The sequence below is a fragment of the Mastacembelus armatus genome, chromosome 20, assembly GCF_900324485.2.
Source record: "Mastacembelus armatus chromosome 20, fMasArm1.2, whole genome shotgun sequence".
Classification (NCBI taxonomy): Eukaryota; Metazoa; Chordata; class Actinopteri; order Synbranchiformes; family Mastacembelidae; genus Mastacembelus; species Mastacembelus armatus.
Genome location: NC_046652.1, coordinates 9,805,567 through 9,827,181, shown reverse-complemented (window position 1 = coordinate 9,827,181; position 21,615 = coordinate 9,805,567). Strand labels below are relative to the sequence as shown.

General features: G+C 38.7%; 1 protein-coding gene across 1 annotated transcript in view; it reads left to right on the top strand.

The window, feature by feature from the left end:
- The window catches only part of ptprn2 (protein tyrosine phosphatase receptor type N2), a 125,601-nt gene that overhangs the window by 73,784 nt on the left and 30,202 nt on the right, over positions 1 to 21,615 (top strand). The window contains exon 11 of the mRNA XM_026292338.2: positions 4,856 to 4,920. Within this exon, the coding sequence (XP_026148123.1) occupies positions 4,856 to 4,920 (65 nt within the window). The remainder of the gene's footprint in view (positions 1 to 4,855; positions 4,921 to 21,615) is intronic.

The following is a 21,615-nucleotide window of genomic DNA, read 5'->3' as shown; positions in this document are numbered from 1 at the left end:
TCGCACATGTAATGAATATCCTGCTACTCCGTGTTATGTAGGAATATTATTGTTTTGGTTTCGCACCTATAGGATTTTGATTGAAAAATGGGTTGCCGTGCTTCTTATCTGTCCAGGGATCCAGTGCATCTTCCTCTTTCTCTCTTCCTCTTTCCCTCCACCTCACTCCTTCTCCCACACTGATAGGTAGCGACAGCCATCATATGTGCAAGGGGAAAGTGATGAGTGGAATGGCAGCTTTAATATCGAAGCGATTGCCTGCTGATAAGGCTAAGGGCTGTGGAGATGTGTGAGCGTCAACCCTCCTCCACAATAAACACTTTCATTTTGTTTGGTTGGAGTGACGGATGGAGACATGGACGTGGTGAATAGACGACCTGAGGAACAGGAGGGGGGGATGGAATGGATATGAGTGCTATTCAATATTAACAGATCAATCAGAGGGTGATGAAATCTGCATTTTGTCAACTATACACCCCCGTTTGGCCAAAGAGGCAACATTACAATTATGTCACAGCAATAGCTGCTGTGCCATGTTGAAATACAAAATACAGCATACAGTGGGTGATTCATCTCCTGATACTGAATTTATATTGGTTCTAACAGTAACCACCCTGTCGAAAATCAGACATAAATGATTATATATATATACTATATATATATATTGAAACACTATTAGAATCGATGAAGAGTGCACAGTTGCTTCAGCTTACGCTATATGCCTGAGAAAAAACATTCTATTCAAATTATATCTTTACATGTAATTTGTGCTGAGCACACTGGCTAGAACAATTTAAAGGTCACTTAAAATTAAGCTTAGGATGTGGTTTGGTCTGTATTTTCACTCATTACTCTGCAGGGCAATAATGTCTGAATCATTCTTTAGATTAAATCTTGGCGAGTGTTAAAAGTATTCCTCTATTCTTCCTGTTAACAAGCTAATTTTCCTGCTGCTTCATAGAGACGGGGTGATCATGGTTTAACTCAAAGCAGATTCATTTATGCAGAAGAATAATTTTGTAAATGACAAATGTCTTTTGAGAGCAGAAACAAGTGTAGTTATAATATTTAAGAGGTAGAGACAGAAATATTTGTGGCTGTAATAAATATACTACATATACAGTTTGTATACATATTTAAAGTACTATATAGGTTATCAGTCCTAGGTGATTTCTATTATTACTGCTTGTAACAAGAATTGAAATTGTAGTACATTAATCACTTGTTGAGCAGCTACAGTACTTTCTCAGATCAACAGAATAGAAACAGCCTATTTTTACAGTGCAGCTGAACAACTTCAGATGGTTTTAACAAAGAAGTTTGTCAGTAACGATTGCAACTGTGATTTCATTTCATGCTGCACACTGCATGAGGATTTTCCCACCAAATCAGGGAACAGTAAAGTTTACTTGTTAAGAAATAGTTGCACCTTCCTCTTTTACTTTAATGCAATATTTAGAAGTTGTCCACTGAAAATGCTGAAAAAACCTTAACAAAATGTGTTTCTTCTGTCTTTGATGAGTGGTTGTGCTCAGTACCTACATGAAATGACATATATGAATATTATGAATTACAAATATTGCAGCTTAAGCGAGACAGTGTGTGGGAGGTCCCATGTTTTTTTTCCCCTTGATATCAATGTGATCAAATTAAAAGCAAAAAGACTGAATGTCTTGCTGATTTGGGCCATTTGAGTCTCATGTGGGAATGGCCAACCCCATCGCTAGCAAGTATGATATATATATACACAAATAGAGGTAATTGTGAACACAATGAATGGCTATTGCTGAAAAATGCCACATATAATTAGTATCAAAACATCATTTGATTTCATGATCTTAACAATTGTAACATTAATAGTCTATTTTTAAGTCGCATCAGCCATTATTACAAAAATTCCCTTATTTTAATAATATTGTTTTACTGGTAATGTTGGTTTTAATACATTTTCTTATACTAATTGTACTGTGCATGTGTGATGTTTGAGTAGGATATCTAGTCACAAAATAGTGAGTAGTAGTAGTAATAATATTAAAATTGACATTCATTAAAATAGCATTGAATACTCCCAGGTTATTAGGTTATTGTATTTTATATATTCACCAAAAAAACTGCAGTGTGTATGTAGAACAAACACATTATTGGCTTCATAGTGTTTTTTTTTGTTTGTTTTTTTTTGTGCTGCTAAACATCAGATGATTTATTTGGCTCATTGTAACTCAGAAACTGCAAAGATCAAATGAGCAGTAGAGATCAGATCTCAATATTAAAGATCAGACTAGATAGACTCAGACAATGCCTATTAAAATGGCTGCAGGAGCCTCTCTAAAATCAGACCTGACATATCTTTTCCACAGTCTGTCAGGGGTATTTGGTGGCTAATTTGAAGCTTACTAAATGTCTGTGTGAAAGAGAAAGAGATTGAGCTCCAGTGGATAGTTAATACAAGGGGTGACCGAAAAGAGATGCTGTGGACTTTTATCTGTAAAGTCAGTGACAGAATGAGCAACCCATCGACTGGATTCTCACTGCAGCACAGATCTACCCAGTTGCCAGCTAATGAGCTTGGCAAGTACATTTTTATTTACATTTAAGTGGCTGTTGTGGGACTGTTCTTGTAGGTTGATTGGAGGGTGCTCAGCTTTGATTCACAAATAAATTCTGACCTTCAGGCTTCCTTGGTTTCACCAGAAGAAGGTTAATGTCAGCTTGTCATTCAAACCCTGCTGCAGCCGATCTTATGTGTATGTGTGTTGATTCCAGGCTAATCTTTCCTGGTTTGACTCATGATGTATTGCGACTCCAGAGGGGTCCTCATTAGGACCAAAATGTTGTGTGACCTTTTAGCAGCTTCGCCTCCCCACACCACCTACGCCCTCGCCCAGCTGGGCCCAATTACCTCGCTCATTACCCCCCTTTTAAATAGCACCAGGACAGAGCAGGTACTGTTACTATCTATGGAGAGGCAATATGTCTGTGACTAAATACAGGGGTGGCAACGTTAAATGAAAATTAGTTTCAACTTGGAGACATGCCAGCTGAAGACTTTTCTCCTCTCACTAATGACAGAAGATTGTATTTTTCTTTCTATCTGTCTGCTTCTTTTGTGTGGCACTCTAATTTAAAGACTCTAAATGTATATTTGACCTTTCCAGCTCTGGCTGCCTCCTCTATTCTCCTTTTAGTCACCCTTCAGAAAACCCCGGGTGACAGCTAAAATATAAGATGTCCCCTTTGCTGCCGTGTTGATGAGATGATAGGATGATCAATGTTTGCAAGATCCTTAATAACCAGAAAGAGAAAAGGCGACAGAGGAAGAACGAGGGAGATGGATGATTATCCTAAAAGTAGCGTGCTTAATTAGATGGAATGCTGCATACATTGTGGATGAGTGGAATCACTGGGATAGATTAAAATACTAATTAAACAGGCCCTTGCTGAATTTGGAGTGTGAGGTGGGGTTCGGCTCTTCAGGGTCATTTGCATACCCTTCATCTGGGGAAATGGGATTTAAAGGACCTACTCTCCTTCTCTTTCTGTCCTTAACTCTTGCTTTTATTCCCTTTTCTCCATTACCAATCACATTCACATGCTAACAAACTCAATTAAAATCATCCTCAATTTTTCCCTTTCACTCTGTAATTTGGCATAATCTATTAAGGCCCCTTTGATTTTGTTTTTCAATATAAATGTTTCCATCAAAGTGTGAAAGGGACATTAAGCACAGGAGGTGGAAATAGTCGGCAGAATGTCTGATCTTGAACGATGTATATTTAACATTGCCTCACTTTAGTTTGATTTGCATGAGAATATCTTACATGAACAAAGCTATGGAAATAGCATGGCATATTGATTAGATCAATAGATCTGAGGATCAGACTCAGGTGGTGTGTTAATTACAGCAAGAACAAAGGCAGGAGCTCAAGTTATTTCGTGCCGTGGGTACAGAAGCACTTCATCCACTTTCTGATAATATTAAAGTGGGTCTGACTCTGTGTGTGAGGCTAGTGGTGAATCGTTATTGGTAAAAATGTTTTTAGTTGTATATTTTTATCAATTCATAGAGTCACATATTCCCCGGAGGATGAAGCCTGCTGACTTTGATGATCTCAGTGCTTTCCTTCTAGTACCACCAGCAGGTTTTGTCGAACTGTCTCAACAATTATTGGATGGAAACACACCGATATTACCTTCTAGATCAATTGTAATCATTCTAAGTGACATCTGACATGGATGAACTGTGATATGGAAGACACTGTTACAGAAGATAGACAAAGACCCCACGGTCGTTTTCTTTTTAGTACCACACATGTAGCGAAGTCATTTCCATGGAAAACCTTTCCCTCTCTATCTCAGCGTAACTATGGAACAGTCCCATATGCAGGAAAGAAGCAAGGGGCCTATTCACACTGTGAATAAAAAAAAGTAAACTGTTACTACATAATTAAACAATACATTTGTCTAGTGTTGCAGTGATAATATCAGTGGGCGAACTCTGATGAAGAACAATAAATAACATCTGCTCCTGTTAAGCCCTTGCGTGAAGTATAAATCCGCCATGGCCTATAACTCCAGCTTCTTCTTTAAGTTATACCGACTAAACTCCTGTCAGCTGATGAACAGCTGTCTTACCCTGGTGATGTTTTATCGCTTCTCCTGTAGATGAAGATGTTGTGTTGTGTGAACTCATTTTCTATGACCAGTTTAACATTTGAGTCATGCCATTAAAACCATTGCATCATTCTCACTTTCACTGACCACTTGTTCTACCTCAGGAGCTGAAAACCTGCTACTTTGTCATCTACTGCTCTACTCAACACCTCCTCTGCTTTTTTTTTTTTTTTTTCCTGTGCAGTCCAACAGAAGCAGCAGCTGGAGAAGGAGACAGGCCTGAAGATAGTGGAGGCTGGAGTTAGTGATGTAAGTTATACTAACTAAAAATGTCTGTTATTCAACTCTGTGTGTAAAAAAAAAAAAAAAAAAAAAAAAAAAGAGTGAGTGTGGGTGTACTTGTGATTGTGTTCATTTTTCTGTGTCCTGGCTTGTGGGACAGGAATAACTCAGTGATTTCAACTTGTCTTGGCATCCGTATCACACTTGCTGCTTCAGTTGTGCAGCCAAGCACTAATCTTTAGCAGCAATGAATTCCAAACACATATCCCTTTAAGGATGTTATTTTCATTACTGCCCCCCATATTCATTTCCTTCACGTCTGCAGATACTGCTGTCACCATAGCAAACAAAGCACAACATTTGATGCATTATGTCAAACTCAGAGTTACGTGTTGATCCTTGCCGCATAGCAACAATAACCAGATTATCCTGAGCACTCTCACTTTGTAGGGAGCTCTGATGCTCCTCTGACATATTCATTGGAAGAAATTAAGAGGAGAGCAGGGGGACACTCAGGATGATCTAGAGGAAAGGAGAGCAAATTTGTATTCATTCAACACTTATAAATATTCATATGTATTAGAAGTAAGGCCCTAATCAAGCACCCACTGGTGCATCATAGCTCTTCATGCTTGCCTGGTAAATGAGTTTCTCTATGGTAATAAGTCAGACAGCCTAAGACCTCCAGCCTGCCCTGATCATGACATGGCCTGTGCATTGCTGGACATTGCCAATGGCAAAAACAGATCAGACACTGTATAGACAAGATAATTTTCTGATGTTAGCGCCTTCAATGCTGTTTCCCTTTCAGTTAAGATGCCTTTCTTAGCTCATCCGCCTCCTGCTTACAGCATATCTTTTTTTTTAGTACATTTTCTCTTATTCCACATTCTGTCACATTTTTCTCATTTATCTCAAATTCACATTATTTTTATTTTTCTTTCACTGTGACTTTTGTCCTGTTCTTTGTCTGCTTCTGCTTACCTACTTTTTTTAATTCCCACTCATATTGGCTCCTACGCTTAGCCAACACTGGTGAAGGGCTGTGTTTGTCATATTGAGCCTATTTGTAGATAATTAGCTGCAATAATAGCCTCTCTGCTGGAGACAGGGTGAGGGAGGAAAGGATGGAAAGTGGGAAGGAAGAAAGGAAGAATCTGTCTTCCACCTCATGGGGAGAAAATCTGAGCCAGACTGTGTTTGTGAAAAGCATGTTAAGGAAACATGGCCTTTCCTGTATTACAAATTAAAAGTTAGCAAATTATAGCTTGGAAATAGCTTGAAAACTCACTCAGAGGGTGATATATTAGCAATGGCTATATTGTAGTTATGTTGGAGAGTTGAGGCTAGAGTGGGAAAATTGTAGCATTTGATGAGAGAGCCTGTAGAGTAGGCTCTTCAGATGCATTAGTTTAAAATGTGTTAAACCAAAAGTCTGCTTTCAGTAAAGCTGCAATAAATTGACCAGATAAGAGTGAATACATGCTAGAGTTTGCAGAATTTAACCTGCTTATTATTGTAAAAGAAAAATAGAAATATGCTGGAAACATTTGTTCAGTGGATCCATAAGAGGTATGAAGTGAGAAATGAATCAAAACACTAACCTATGCTTCCCACAGGCAATGTTATTTCCCTGCAGCTTGCATTAAACAATCACTGTGACTGGTATCATTAAGTCTTATCGCTGACAATTTTCCCCACCTTTGTTTTTATTTTTTATTTAAGAGGTGGGAAGTAGATGTGGATGAAGAGAAGCAAGTGTCAAAGTGGGGGTTAGGGGGAATCAAAGAATAGGCCAAGCAAAATGTACTCGATTGTTGTTCTTAAATAATGTATGTATATGTGAGGTATAGGCAATATATTTTTGAGTAGCATTCTTATTAGCAGCCATTTCCTGTGTGAGAGTTGCATACTTGTGGAAACCTGAAAAGGCAAATAGAGATCTCCTTAAAGCAAATGTGAAATATTGAGAGCAGGAAAAAAGAAATTCAAAGTTGATGTGACCTTTTTGCAGCTTTAGCACTATCTGGTTACACTGTCAGTATCCATACTTCATTGACGCCATGCATATAAATGCATATATCCATGCTATTATCAACAATTTAGTACTCAAGTATGGAAAATAACATCTGGCAGATAATACCAAACAGTTTCTCAAACAGCATAATTCCTGAAAGGAACAAAGCTCTGTAGCTGTGCATCCCTCACTACCATCCCCCACACCTCATATCCACTGCTGCACAGTAATGGGGTCACCCAAAGTTACCCAAAGCTGGAGACAGTGACCAAGCACCTAAACAGTTTGTATTTGTTGGCAGCTGTAGCATTGTGGGAGTGTGGTGAAGAAACAAAGGAGAAGCTAAGACAGATGTTTTTAAAAGGAGCGGCACGTGTCAGATGTTAATTGAAGTGAATGCACAGGTTAGTCAGAAAAGGGCAATTTTCTAACAATTCCCATATTGTATGTAAGGCCAAATGAGTGAACCTTGGAAATACTGTAGTAGCTTCTAGTATTCTAATAATGAGCTATTGGCCTTAATGCATTTGAGGCTTATATATCCTAAATATACTGTATGTCTCGGCCAACACAGACATACTCCAGGATATATGAACTAAACACTTTCTCTCTTAATATGGATTCACAATAATGATAGTGTGAAAAAGTTCTGCTAAGATTAAAAATATATAATAAAAAATTACATCCTCAAAAAATAGAAAATATCTAACAGTTCTGACAGCTGAGACAACAAAACTTCATATCAAAATATACCCTTGATATGCTTTCTTTCTTTTTTTAACATAAAGTGAAAATGAACACCTACATTTTAAATTGCTTATTAGTAAAGGAGCAGCTGTAAAGTTTCCCCTTTCCTTTTTGCCAGTGTTGCAGATAAAGTGCGATAAGTACATGCATTTCCACATTCAGCCTGCCTGTATGAGATGGGCCCCATGTGATTAAGTTGGTGGTTAAATTGAGATTCATTGACATTTTGACAGCAGTCTCATGTTCGAAATAACTCCCACAAACTGCTTATGTGAAGAGGCACTCATTAAGCCAAAAATTCCCTGAGCTGCATGTCAACTGATTACTCAACCATTAAATATAAATCATATATGGCAAGCAGGGCATCTCTGCACAGTGCATGTGTGTGTTAGATGCACCAATATACAGTAAATGTCTATTGTGATGGTCATGTAGCTAAATGTTCTTGTTTAATACATACAGTAGCTGGTATTTATCAGATGTAAGTGTGCATTTGTCTTCTTTTTCACATTCTGATTGTTCAGGTGTCTACTGTAAGTCACTCTACTCTAGCTGTATAACAGAAAGGGCTTCAGGGGAAATCAGCTTATGACAATGCAATAGTCTTATGATGGTTGAAAGCTCACATTATATTTCTAATCAAAGAACCATGTGCAGAAGCACAGAGATAAAACTCAACCCAGAGAAAGGTTAAATGTAATGATGAACCCTCACAATGGATCTGATGGTTTTCTTTCCAACATTCTGTTCCATAATTAATGCAAAGACACATCGATTTAAAAATGTGTGGGCAGTTTCCTTGAAATAAACACTGCATCGGATTTTGGGAATTATTGTATATACTGTACTTTTTCAGTCTGGACAGTTGAATGTTTTAAACTGATAACTTGATAACTTTCAGACAGTAAAAAATATTTACGTCTTCGTAAACTGTCTATATGATAAGATTGTATAATTGTGTATTGTGTAAATAGAAATATAGACACAACCTTTGTTTTTGTTTTTATTAGCCCTCCATATCAGTTTTTCAGTTTGTTTACACATTTATCAATAATTGGCACAAAATTTGGTAAAACTATTCATGTTGCGTAGACATTTGGTGATCCCTTACCTTTTCCTCGAACCACCATAAAGTTGGAATTTTAATTTTCTATTATTTCAAATAGACATTTGATAAATTTCATTTTGGACTCTTTATTTTTACATGGAAATACTGTATAATGAAACCTTGAACAACAAAAACTGTTCATACAGTCTTGCATTTAAAGGGATGCCGTCATTTTTGGTACATGTGTGATCACTTTAAATTTTCAATTTCACTAACTTTTCAATTTTAATTTAGCTTTGGTTGGACCTTTTTTTTTTACATTAATATTTATTTCCATATTTTTGATATTATGCACATGGTTATCAGGCAATAGTGGATTTTGCTTCCCTTTAATCTGGCAAAGCCTGAATATTGTAGAATTTACCACTTAACAACGATACCCTGTCGAACCATCAGCAAAAGCAATTCCTCTGAGCAAATGGAGCAAATTTTAGCACGGACTTCAAAGTAAAACGACACTGACCATTTCCTTCTAGAGAGAAGATGCAGACATGCAGGCTGAAATAAATAAATAATTGTCATGCTATGCTTATGTTACATGCTCTACTTCAAAACATACCTTATTTTTCAAAGTGTTTTTTAATCAAAAGAGGAGAAAAAATATTTTTATTTTAATTTCAAGATGTTTTATTCTCACCAGTTTAGTTGAGCTACAAGGTAATATGGATATGAATATATTTCGAGGAAGTGTGGACTTTATATGTGTGTTCATCAGCCAATATGTTCCACATGGGGATGACTTTTTCATATTAAGAACATATCCTCCTTCAGACACCTTAATAAACCCAAACAATAAAAAATCGCCACCTATAAAAATTTCAACAGCACAGCAAGGCCAATCTGGCTGTTTTAAAAGTAGCTAAAATGCCATTACTGTGGTAGATCTGGATGTGAAATGTCATATCGTAGCAGCCCACTGTGCCTGCAGCCCTGAGTAGCACTGCCTCTTTGGAGATTCCAGCTGCCTCACGCTGATGAAAGACCATCCAGTAGCTCAGTTTCTCAGCAACCTTTTACCATCACCTGACCTTTGGACTGCAGAAATGCCTTTGATACCATGCCATGCAGTTTGGTATTTGCTTCTCTCTATATTATGACGTGTATACTCCCCCGGGTAAGGGTGGACTTGTCTGTTTTTAATGAGTGTCAGAATGTAAAGTGTTTACAGTCCTGCCTTTTGCTTCTTTTATGTTTCATTGCCTTTGTTAAGAAGAAGTGCAGTTACTGTGCATAACTGACATTGGTATTTTTACTTGTTGAAGGGCACTTCTTCTGCTTTTGTAAGGTATTAAATAAAAACCCTTTTCCAGGGTACGCATTTCTGCCTGGACACAACACTCAAGGCCAGGGTGGCCTTGGACATGTTATGGAAGTTTAGATAAATTAAAGCACACATCCACCGATAGAAACTTCCACTGTTATAAACCATCCGTCTGTGATGTTCAGTGCTTTCCAGCACTCATTTTATGATCCCTTTACAGTCAGTGATTTCTTACATTTCCTGCAATAACTCAAGATTGTGCATGTACTTGGGCGGTCCTGGGTTCCAGTCCTAGCTTCTTTATCTAGGTGTACCCTCTACTTTCACAGTAGCGTACCCTCTACTGTTTCCTATATTGATTCATTTGCAGGCTATAAAGAAAACAGCAAATATTCACATTTAAAAAGGTGAAACCAGAGAATGTTAAAGAAGTTTAATCAGTTATGAGTCTATTAATATTTTGCAATGTCCCTTCACATGTGGACATTGGTATGTACATTTTGTTGTCATGAATCAAGTTGCATTAAAACTAGCATGGTATCATCTATATGCAGGTCTCAAAACTACTTTATATTAAATAAGTTGTGTTATTTTTCTTCTGGAAATATGCTCAAAACTGCTTGTACATACAGAGACAGACTAACTTTTGCAGCTCTAGTGTGGTGTCTATGCAGTTTGAAGTGTTTTCTGAAAAATGCAACATGCCCTCCTGTGTAGCTGCACTGTACTTTGAACTGAAGCTACGTCAGTTCGATTTTAAAATCAGCTTCTATCGCAATGAATTTGTCCCTTTATGTTTGTTAAATGTCAGTAGAATATTGTGAGTCTGCTGAGGCCTTGAGCTTTGACGCTAACAAGTTGACAAAAAAGAAGTAACTGTTAAGCAGTGCAGATCAGAAATTTCTGTAGGCACCAAAAACAAAAACTTGACATAAAGGGTTGAATGCTGTTTTAAAATATATATTAGTCGATATGCATTTACAACATTTGCACCATTTGAATTACTCTAATCTCATGAAACTGTTAATTAACCTTTATCCATCCATCCATCCATCATCTATACCTGCTTATTCCTATTTAGGGTCACAAGAACCTGCTGGAGCCTATCCCAGCTCTCTTTGGGTGAAAGGCAGGGGTACACCCTGGACAGGTCACCAGTCCATCACAGACTGTTAATTAACATTTTCCTCAAATTAAAATGAAGCCAAACAAACCATTCTGCACGGTTTTAGGCTGTACTGAGACGCCTGAGAGTGCCAGATGAAACAGCATTCATCTGTTAGAGACTTTCATGACTCACACTCAAAACAGACTTAATAGCTCCAGTGACATCTTTGAGGGTGCATGTTGACCTGCTTGGCATATTTTAAAAGAAAATAATGTCACGACAACATCCACAGTCGAGCTTGGCTGCTTCTCCTCCACCTTCGCCACTGTAAATTCCCTATGTGGTGATCAGTGAATGCAACTAGCTCCAGTATAGGATAGCATATGGTTTCAATGGTATTAATAAATGCTTTTAGTTTTTAGACCAATAAATAGCAAATAATGCTCATATATGAGCCTCTTAGAGGATTTTGATTGTAAAAGGAATCACCTGGAAACATTTAAAAATCATTAATTTTTTTCCAGGCTCATCAAACTGACTCCAGCTTAATTATCCAATGAGCTACAGGTAATAAACTCTTCTAGTGAAGGCTGTTTCAGCTGGAAAAATCAATGGCTAGGAAGGACAAGCCTGCTTTTGTCTAACTCTGAAATTAAGGGCCCATTGTTTTTAACAATTGCTAATAATTGTGTGAGTGAGTGTGAATAGCCACCATTATTATATGTATTATATGAGTGGGTTATTTGGATAGAACACTGAAAGTAGTCAACAAAAAAGATACTATATTTTCAAAATGTTATACATGAAAAATGTTGTACATGAAAAATACATGTAAACGTTGATTAGAGCTAGTTAGTTTATAAAAAGTTAGTTCATAACCTTGCAGTTCACTTTTCAAAAAAGACGGTAGAGATGTTAGATATATGCTACACTGTTTGTTTTATCAGTGTGCTCATGTTGAGCTCTTGGGTTTTGACTTTAGCAAAATATCAGATTCACCCAGTAGCTGCTTTACTTACAATAGGAAAAAAAATAAAATAAAATCAGTTGTTTCTGAAACATAAGGACACTTAAATTTACATGGTCGACGTGTCCACCATGTGCATGCCCTGCACTTTTACTGTAAATCGTGTCACACCTGTTTAAACAAATGCTAGTGATGTTTATGCTAATTTGTTGACTGTTCTCTGGCAGCAGCATCATCGGAGTTGAGGGTTGGGCAAGGCGGAGGTTGGGGGGGCTGTGCCGTGTCCACAGCTGGATAGCATGGTAGAGGTTTTAAATGTCAGCAAGGGGATGTGGCTGCCATTTGGCATGACAAGCTGCATGCCAAGGGACTGGCAGAGAGATGCAAAAGCAGGGTGCTCTGGGTTTAGGCCACAGAGCTCTTACCTTCTGCCATTTATCATGCAGCTACTTGCCTAGCACATCTGGCACCTTAAGAGTGACAGCAGGAGGAAAATCCTTACTGCAGGAAAACCAGAAGGCAATGGTAGTATTTTTAATCCAACAAACTAGAAGTAGTGTTTATTTGAGTAGGTTATCTTATATTTTAGTTGTCAGAAAGGAAGTCACATTAGAAGGGAAAACTGAGTTGAGTGCTGAGCAGACTCTGCTGTTGAAATCTAGAGTGTATTTCCAAAAAATTTTATCTTATGTCATGTTTACAACTTGCGATAGGTCACAAGTTGTAAAATAGCTTAGTAAGTAGTAATCCTTTTCTTAAGTGTGGTTGTGCAGGAGCACATGGCTTTGCAATGTCTGCCTAATGGCAGCAGATCAAAGAGGTGATGGCCTGGATGTGTAGAGTCCTCACAGATGCTAGTTGCCCTTCTAAGACACTGTGTGCTGTATATGTCCTGTAGCAGTGGGAGTCAATGATTCTTTGGGACTTGATGTGAACCCCAAGGAAACAGATGCTACACACCCTCTCTACCCTCTCTCAATTGATGAAGACCAGAGCATGATCCCCAGCCTGGGATCTCCTAAGGTTGATGATGAGCTCCTTGGTCTTTCCAGTGTTCAGGGACAGGTTGTTCTCCAGGCACCAGTCGACCAGGCTCTGCACCTCTGCTATATAGGCTGACTTGTCATTGCTTGTGATCGGCTCTACTACCATTGTGTCAGCTGTAAACTTCACTGTGCTGCTGGTGTCAGGTGCTGGAACACAGTCATGAGTGAAGAGGGAGCACAGTTTGGGTCACACCCCTGTGGTGGACCAGTACTGAGACTAATGGAGGAGGATGTCCATCACAGGGCCACATAGAGACAAACAACCTCACACACTCACACTCACTACTATGGGCAATTTAGAGTCACCAATCAACCTGACATACATGTTTTTGGACTGTGGGAGGAAACCAGAGTACCTGGAGAAAACCCACACAAGCACAGGTTGCAAAACCATGACCTTCTTGCTGTGAGGCAACAGTGCTAACCACTCAGCCACCAGGCTGGAAACCACTTTTCTCTTAGTAAATTAAATTGAATCAGCTGTCAAATCATCTTTTACTTGCTTTAATTAACTGTAATTGTGAATCCTGCTGTAACTGCCAGTTACTTCCTGCATGGCAAGGTCAACTAAATTGCTTGAAGAGCTGTTATTATATTTTATATGATGACCTTAAATTGGGAGAGGGTGTAAAAATATCTTCCATCTTGTTAATAAAGCATGAAATGAAACTGAACCGCTTTGCTGTTTATCTACTGGTTGTATTCTCCTTTAAATATACTGAGTAGTAATGATCTGGCAATTTTTAGCCAAGCCATTCACTATTTGAATGACAAATATTCTCTGTAATAGTTAAAACAACAGATAGCTACCATTTGAAACACCTTGTTTTTGAACATGGTGTTTATGTCCAGTCTTTGAGAGGCACAGAAGTCCAAAACTCCCATGAAGGTTATGCTCAGCTAGGGGCTTGGGCCCTTTCACTCTATGAAACACCAGAAAATGGAGAGTCCAGCCCCTCTCCAGGTATGTCGTGGTTACTGAGCCACCTACCACACCAGCTCCAACTCCTTCCCTATTGAGAGATGATATTTTGCATCATCTATGGCAGGGATCAGCAACCCCACACTCCGATTCCAACTCTCTCTGTAATCTCACCAGACTTAAGGCGCGATGCTTGTTGTCAAGATCCCCTCCAAAATGTTGGTCTAGGAGGGGTCTTGGGTTTCCGTAATCCAGCTGAGGTGACATATCTTAGAAAAATGCCATTCATTCTGTGAATTGCTCTGCATCTGGCCGCTCCCTCTGGACCAATTTGCATTGGGAGATTCTACCAGGGGCTGTTCTCGCTGACAACACAAAATCCCTCACAGAGTTAAGGTGGCAATTTTCAGTTGGGTTAAATCAAACCTATTGTAGAAATTGAAACTGTAATTGCTCCTTTACTTTGATCAAAATTTTAGTTAATATGTTATCAGACAGCATTCAGTAAATGAGACTAATTAACCCATGAAATGAATATATTTCTTTAATGAATTTGCTGTAATATATGTTGCCTTTCATCCAAATATATGATGCAATCATTGCGAAAGTGGCATACATGGAAATGTAAAAAGCTGTGGCAATGATCAGACAGTGATGGTGTGCTGTGCAGTGGAGACGTGTCTTTTTGTGATGGGATTTTTTGCTTTACATACCACAGTCATATCCATGTGTCCATGTGTTGCTGGCGTGCCTATTTAGATTCAGAAGCATGCTCATCATGTTGGGTGTTAGTGGCAAATATACAGATGGAGCTACTGCCAATTCTGTGCAGGTGGATACCTGTGTAAAAATAGGGTTATGTGCTTATAAACAGAAGCTGCTACTTCAAGCCTGATTCTCACACGGTTACAACACAACGGTTACATATGTGCAACTTAAAATTCTACTCGACAAGATTTTATATGATCTTATTTTGTTTCATAATTGTTTCTCATAGTTTCATCCAAATCTTGAGTATTTGTATTTGTACTGAACATTTCATCCACCTTACACTTTCTGGTGAATCTGTGTAACTTTGAGGGGAAAAAAAACATAAAATGTGTCATTTTTTTATTCAACATAACGAATTAATAGAAGGAATTACATGTCACTGTTGGAAACAACAGCAGACCAAAGGATCTCAGCACACCACATATCAGTCACTATTCATCGCATTATTCACTTTGAAAAAGGAGGAAAAAGGACTTCATCACAGCTTCACAAAAAGCCATACAGTGTAATTATGTTGGTGAGTGAAAATAGGCTAGAATGGTTATATGCATTTACAATAATGAGCCATCAGTGTATTATTCTGTTGGAGAGCTATCAAATTCTTGACATAAATCATAATTAATTCTGGCTTCAGAATTTCTGATCCGCTGCATACTTTGTACTGTTGTCAGAGGTTTTGGTGTGAAGCAATGGGAGATGTGAGCAGTAAACAGGAGGCTGATACTGAACTACAGCTGTGGCAGCAGTGTCATTAGGGATTCACAGAGGTTTCTTTCAACAAACACTGCTGCTTGGTTTGGCTCGGGAGCAGACTACTCTTATAAAGCTGCTGGAGCTGTGACACAGACAGACAGCGAGATACACAGTGAGGGTGTGGCGCTGGGCAGGTGAAATGTCAGCTCTGTTTGTGCAGAGGATGGTTCTGCAGCGTGAGGCCCCTGGATCTTTCCCAGCTGATTGGTGTGCCTTCATTAGTATGAGCTGTGGCTCCTCCGATTAGCTGTAATTAAAGAGAAAAATCAGAGCGCTTGCCTCCAGTCCAGACAAAACCAGCGCCTGTCAAGTGAGATCGCTGTGGAACAGATCTGCCACCCCCTATTGTAAGAGTGGGGGAGAGGTATGGGTAACCCTCGGGGTTACACAGGCACACACGCCTCTCGCCACAGGCGCATGCTGGGCCAGTGTTGTCATGGTGATAACAGGGGAAAACGTTTAATGAAGACACTGATGAGAATTTATGAGGCAGTGACTTTGCGCATTTATAGGGATACGACCCCTAGCCTATCATGTACTGCTTTCTGTGGTTCTACATCGTTATCTTCACTTACACAAGGTGTAGCTGATCACTGGGGCAGATGCTCAGACAGGCTGCAAATCCAGCAACACTAAGGTACAGAAGGGGACACGTGTGGCATTGGTTGTCCACTAGTTAATCCAGTGTGATCGGAAATGTATGTTATTTTTATTTGGCCACATAATAAACTAAACTGAATCTGAATGGCTATTATGTCAGATTGTGGTTAATATTAATGATCTCAGAAGCTTCACATCACAAAGAACTGAAATTTAAAAAAAATTCAAACTGGCTTGTCTTTTTGTGATGATCTGAAATTGAATGCACATTTTATGTGGCATGTGGTATTTATTTCATCAAGCACATTTATGAATATGCACCATATTTACATATACAAGATAAACTGAAATAATCTGGGCTTTAAAACTGATTTTTAAGACAGGGCCTTTAGGACCCCAATATTTTAGTACAGTGTGTAAAACACTTTTATTGTGCTGCAGTATTACAAAATACATTTTGTGCAAAATAAATGTTTCTCAAACTAACTGCTGCAGAACTTGTTGAACCTGTACTACTAAAATCACTGACTGGGATGTCTGGATTGTATAACACTTGTCCACTATGGCAGAGACCTACATTCAGCCCCAAAGAGCAGTTTTTGTGACTTTGTCCCACTGACCACAATTGGCAGCATTCATGGCCAACAGCAGATGAAGGATCATTTTGAGGGTAATGGGTCCTACTAGTTAACCTGCCTGCACTGTGTCCTGTCTAACCTTACTTAAAGCTTTTTGAGGTACATAACCATACATTACAGTTCAACTTGACCTTATTTTGAGATCTTTCAATAACACTGTACTATATTCAAGCAATCATTTCAGTATTTCAGTATTTCAAGTATTTCAGAGGATTTCAGATGCTATGAGGGCCCAGGTGTGGCGAGGACACATCCTATTGAACCAATAAAGTCACTGTGCGCTCCTTTGAACACTTCTCTTTGTCCTTTCACTGTCAGTCTCAGTATCAGAGTCTCCCAGCCCACTAAGTCTCTTGTGACTGGGGTTTCAATTATGAATGCTACCTTTGACTACCTCTGTTACTCTGCAGCAGCCCACATATCCCTGCCTGCCACCACTCATGTGTGACTTGATGTATTGTCTCACTGTTTTCCTCCCTTTCAAAATTAATTGCAGTTTTATCTCTCCCCAAGATAGAACAGCCTGCCGAGAACATAATAGTCTAAAAGTAGTGTGGATTCTTTCAAACAAAACAATTAAAACCTTGGTGTTTTCCTTGCTGTGTTTGACTGTGGGCTCATTGGGTGAGATTTTTAGTGCCCGTTTTTCTTTTTATCTTTTCACACGTAGAATGAAGTGCTACCTTCAGTTACCTTTTGTGATTGGGTTGTGTTTTAGTAAATTGGGATCACATTCTGGACCTGATCACTACTTTTGGTATTTAATGACCTTTCACCTTCAAATAATAATTACTTTATGAAAATAATTCTTGTCCTGATTTGGGATTAATGCAATTCTGTATGTACGTGTCTTAGACACCAGGCCAAATGTTTTTATTGATACTGATTTTATGTTACTTTTAATTTCTAAGGATGCCAGCTTGTGCCAGCTTGTTTTAACTATCTTACTATCTACAGAATCCACGTGACACACCAACTAACTTATTTTGTACAGGTGCAGGTAACATTAAAACAAACCTCAACAAAGTGCAACAAAGTAGCTCCCTGGGTGAAGCAAATACTGCATGCTTTAAGAGTTTGGTGTAATAATAGGAGCACAAAAACATCACAACAGACTTTACCCTGAAAGCTTTCTTTCTTTCTAAGTCAAAAGTGAAACTACTTATACGTTTTATACAAGTAGCACCTAGTTCTGCAAATAATGATGACTTTTTTCTGGTGATATGTGGCATCAGTCTTTCAGCACATTTTATTTAGAAATAAAATGCATATTTAAGACTTTTTACAGGGTTATTTTTAAATGGAGTCGTCGACGAAACATTAAAAATTTAGAGACAGTTTTTTTTAAGCTTAGTTTAATTAGTTAGCTAGTTACAGCTGATCCAACTTCGCCAGTAACAGCTGTCATTTTGGCACAAAATGACTGTGGCACAACTAGAAATTAGAAGCTTCCTCTGTCTATCTCTGTTGAAATTCAAGAACCGATTTTTTCAAAGATTATTAGTGATTTTGTTCTTTAATTAATGTATAATGTTATGAAATGCATATGTGATATTTGGGAATGATGAGCCTCATAGATGTAACAATAGTACATAATGGACACATCATCATGCAGGTTAGAAATAGATTTTTCACCCTTTGTGTGTGAGTGATCAGGTAGTGATTATGTACAGAGTATTAAATACTGTATGTCTCATTTCATTGCCCTTCTAACACAGTAGATTATGATGTGATTTCCTACTATTCCTATCCCTACGACACCACAACACTGCTTCTTTTTGACGTGCATGTGTGGGTTTACCTGCATGCTTTAAATATAGTCTAGAGTGACAGGCATAGCATTTAACTTGATGTTTACTGCTTTGAATTGCTTGACCTGGCCAATGCATGAGCTTGGATTCTTATAACAAAGATGCGTATTTGAACAAGCTTATTTGGGGAACATGCTTGAATCGCATGGCTTACATAGAAGTAGTCTTTAAATATATTCTCTCTGAGTGAGCGGTGAGCAAATATTACTTGTTAAACATATGGGACTTTTTTTTTTCTATTAGGAAAAATGCTGTTTCATAATGTCCATCTCACAAACACACTGAAATGCAAGGCAAGATGGGAGAGCAACATGTCATCTTTCATATTATAATCTCAGTGTATGTGCTTTTTAATGACAAAATCAAACAATATACTAAAATGGCATCACGGCAATGTAAATGAGAGGCAGCTTTCAAACCAAACTTTGGTTTTAAATCATTTTTGTCTGTATGAGAACTTTGTTTCATTATAAATGTTTAAAGATAAGCCAGGGAATAGAACATTTAAGAAAAAGGAAAAAGCCAAGAGACTTTACTTTTCACACACAGCTTGTAATATCACATCAACAGTAACAATAACAGCTGGTGGAGCTGATTAAAAAAAAAAGAAAAAGAACACCCAAATGTGTTGTTTTGCATATATTTCTGTCTGCATTACAATCTAAAGCTAATTCCTCCAGCATCTTCCCAAATGGAGCCCCAGCAACAAACGTGCTCAGATATTAATATGAATAATTTATTGCTCCCCATTTCAAAGAGCCAAGCAGAAATCCCAACATTTTTGGTGTAATGGTATCTTGTGTTAGTTTTGTCTGCAGGTACATATTGCAGCTGTTGTTTTCTTGTGTAGCAGTGTAAATGACATTAGACTCTCACTGACATTATTATAGTGTTATTAGTGGGTGGACCTCCAGCTCGGTGTGGAACTAAACTGCATCCCATCATACAATATCTACTGTAGGGTTTACTCAAATATATTACAAGCTGCCTGTGTTCAAAACCAATCAGGGGCCTTTCTGTGTGGAGTTTGCATGTTCCCCCTGTGCTTGTGTGGGTTTTCTCCAGGTACTCTGGTTTCCTCCCATAGTCCAAAAACATGTATGTCAGGTTGATTGGTGACTCTAAATTGCCCATAGGAGTGAGTGTGAGTGTGTGAGGTTGTTTGTCTCTATGTGGCCCTGTGATGGACTGGGGACCTGTCCAGGGTGGACCCCTGCCTTTCACCCAAAGAGAGCTGGGATAGGCTCCAGTAGGTCCCTGTGACACTGGTTAGGAATAAGCAGGTATAGAAGATGGATGGATATTACATGTGCTAGTTTTTGTGTCCAGGCTGAGATCTCCAGCTAGTCCAGATGCATTATGGATTTTGCAGCAAAGAGCCACTAACATGCATATACTTAAAGTTTTGATGTGCAATCAAAACTTGTTGCCTCTTCATCCCTTTTCTCAAATCTGATGCACAAGCATCAATGGCTATCTCTGCTTTACTATCTCAGCTGGCGCACTTGATTCTGACATTTGTTTAACATCCTCCGTCTCTCGCTCACAGTGACATGGTGAAGTGCCACATACCACCTCTTTTTTTACTGTTTAAACACTCACAGCTTTTCCATCTTTTTTATTAGAAATGTGAAATGTGTCGTGGAGGCAAACACCAATCCAGTTCAGGAACGAGGATAGATAATTCTTGCAGGACTCACACTGACTATTTGAACATGTGTTACCCGATGGAAGTATTTACTGCAGAACACACAAGTGTGACAGTAGCTATGACTATTGCCAGTGGCCATAGAGTCGGACTGACTTCAGTATGTTCTTAAATTTGACTGCTTGTATGTTTTTTGTAAGAATGAACCATTTGAATGTCAACCCTCCTGTGATACCCAGTAGCACTGGCCTCAGTGAAGGATGTGACATGAGTTTTGAAAGCTGTGCATTGTGTATACTGGCTGAAATGTGTAAAAATGTGTCTATTTGTGCAGACTTCATGTGAGGGAAAATAACTAGTGCCAAAGTCAGGCTTTACCTCAGAGAGCAGGTAAAGAGTCTTATTCTTCGCAGACATTTCCTTTGTTTCCTGTCATCCTCTGTGGTGTCGGGGGAATGTGTGGATGAATGTGGCTTTAGATAGGACTGACATGAAGGTCACCATCTCATATGTAAAAGAGTGAACAGGGCTCTCTTTCAGTTCACCAGAGAACAGGACAGATATGATCGTAGAGTTGACTCAATATAGGTACTGATTTTCTGGGGCTTAACTTCAGGGACCATTATTTATTTCTTTATGGTAATAAAAACACCCACTGGCAGTCATGATAAAACTCTGCCACCTTGCTGTACTCAAACTGAATACAATTTTGACCCTTAAATCATGGCTGCCCTCTGACAGGCAAAAAAAATGAATTTGAGTTAATAATTGTAATAATCCTTGAATTGTATTCAAATATGCACAATGCATGACTTGAAAAGACTCACGCCTAGGATTGCTAAATAATGAATGAGAAAGGATAAAAAGGAAAACCAAAACATTGATAGCATAAGATAACAGTTTTGATATATACGTATTAGATCCAGCATTCAAGAGCTGTATGGATGCTAAAAAAAAAACAAAAAGCACTTGCATCAGTTTGAGTGTGTTCTTCAGACTACATGGCTGCTGGCCACGCGTTTGGCTCTGCTTTTTGAAGGTTGGGTGGTGTCCGATGCAGCCACAGACCCAGGCTGGACACTGAGCTCGTTTTTGTTCTTCCCTTCACACTGCCAACTCCAGCTGTCACACAGAGGGACAATAGAGAAGAGGAGGGGGTGCTCTCTGAATAGGAAAAAAATAAACTGGAGAGCCCCCATCACAGAGCCCCCCTCTCAAGACTCGTCATCTGCATTTGACAGGACCGCTGTTCTCCTCTCTTCACCGCCCCTTTTCTTTTTCTTCTCCTTTTTTCACCATAATCCCTGTTTCTCTCGCTCTCCCTG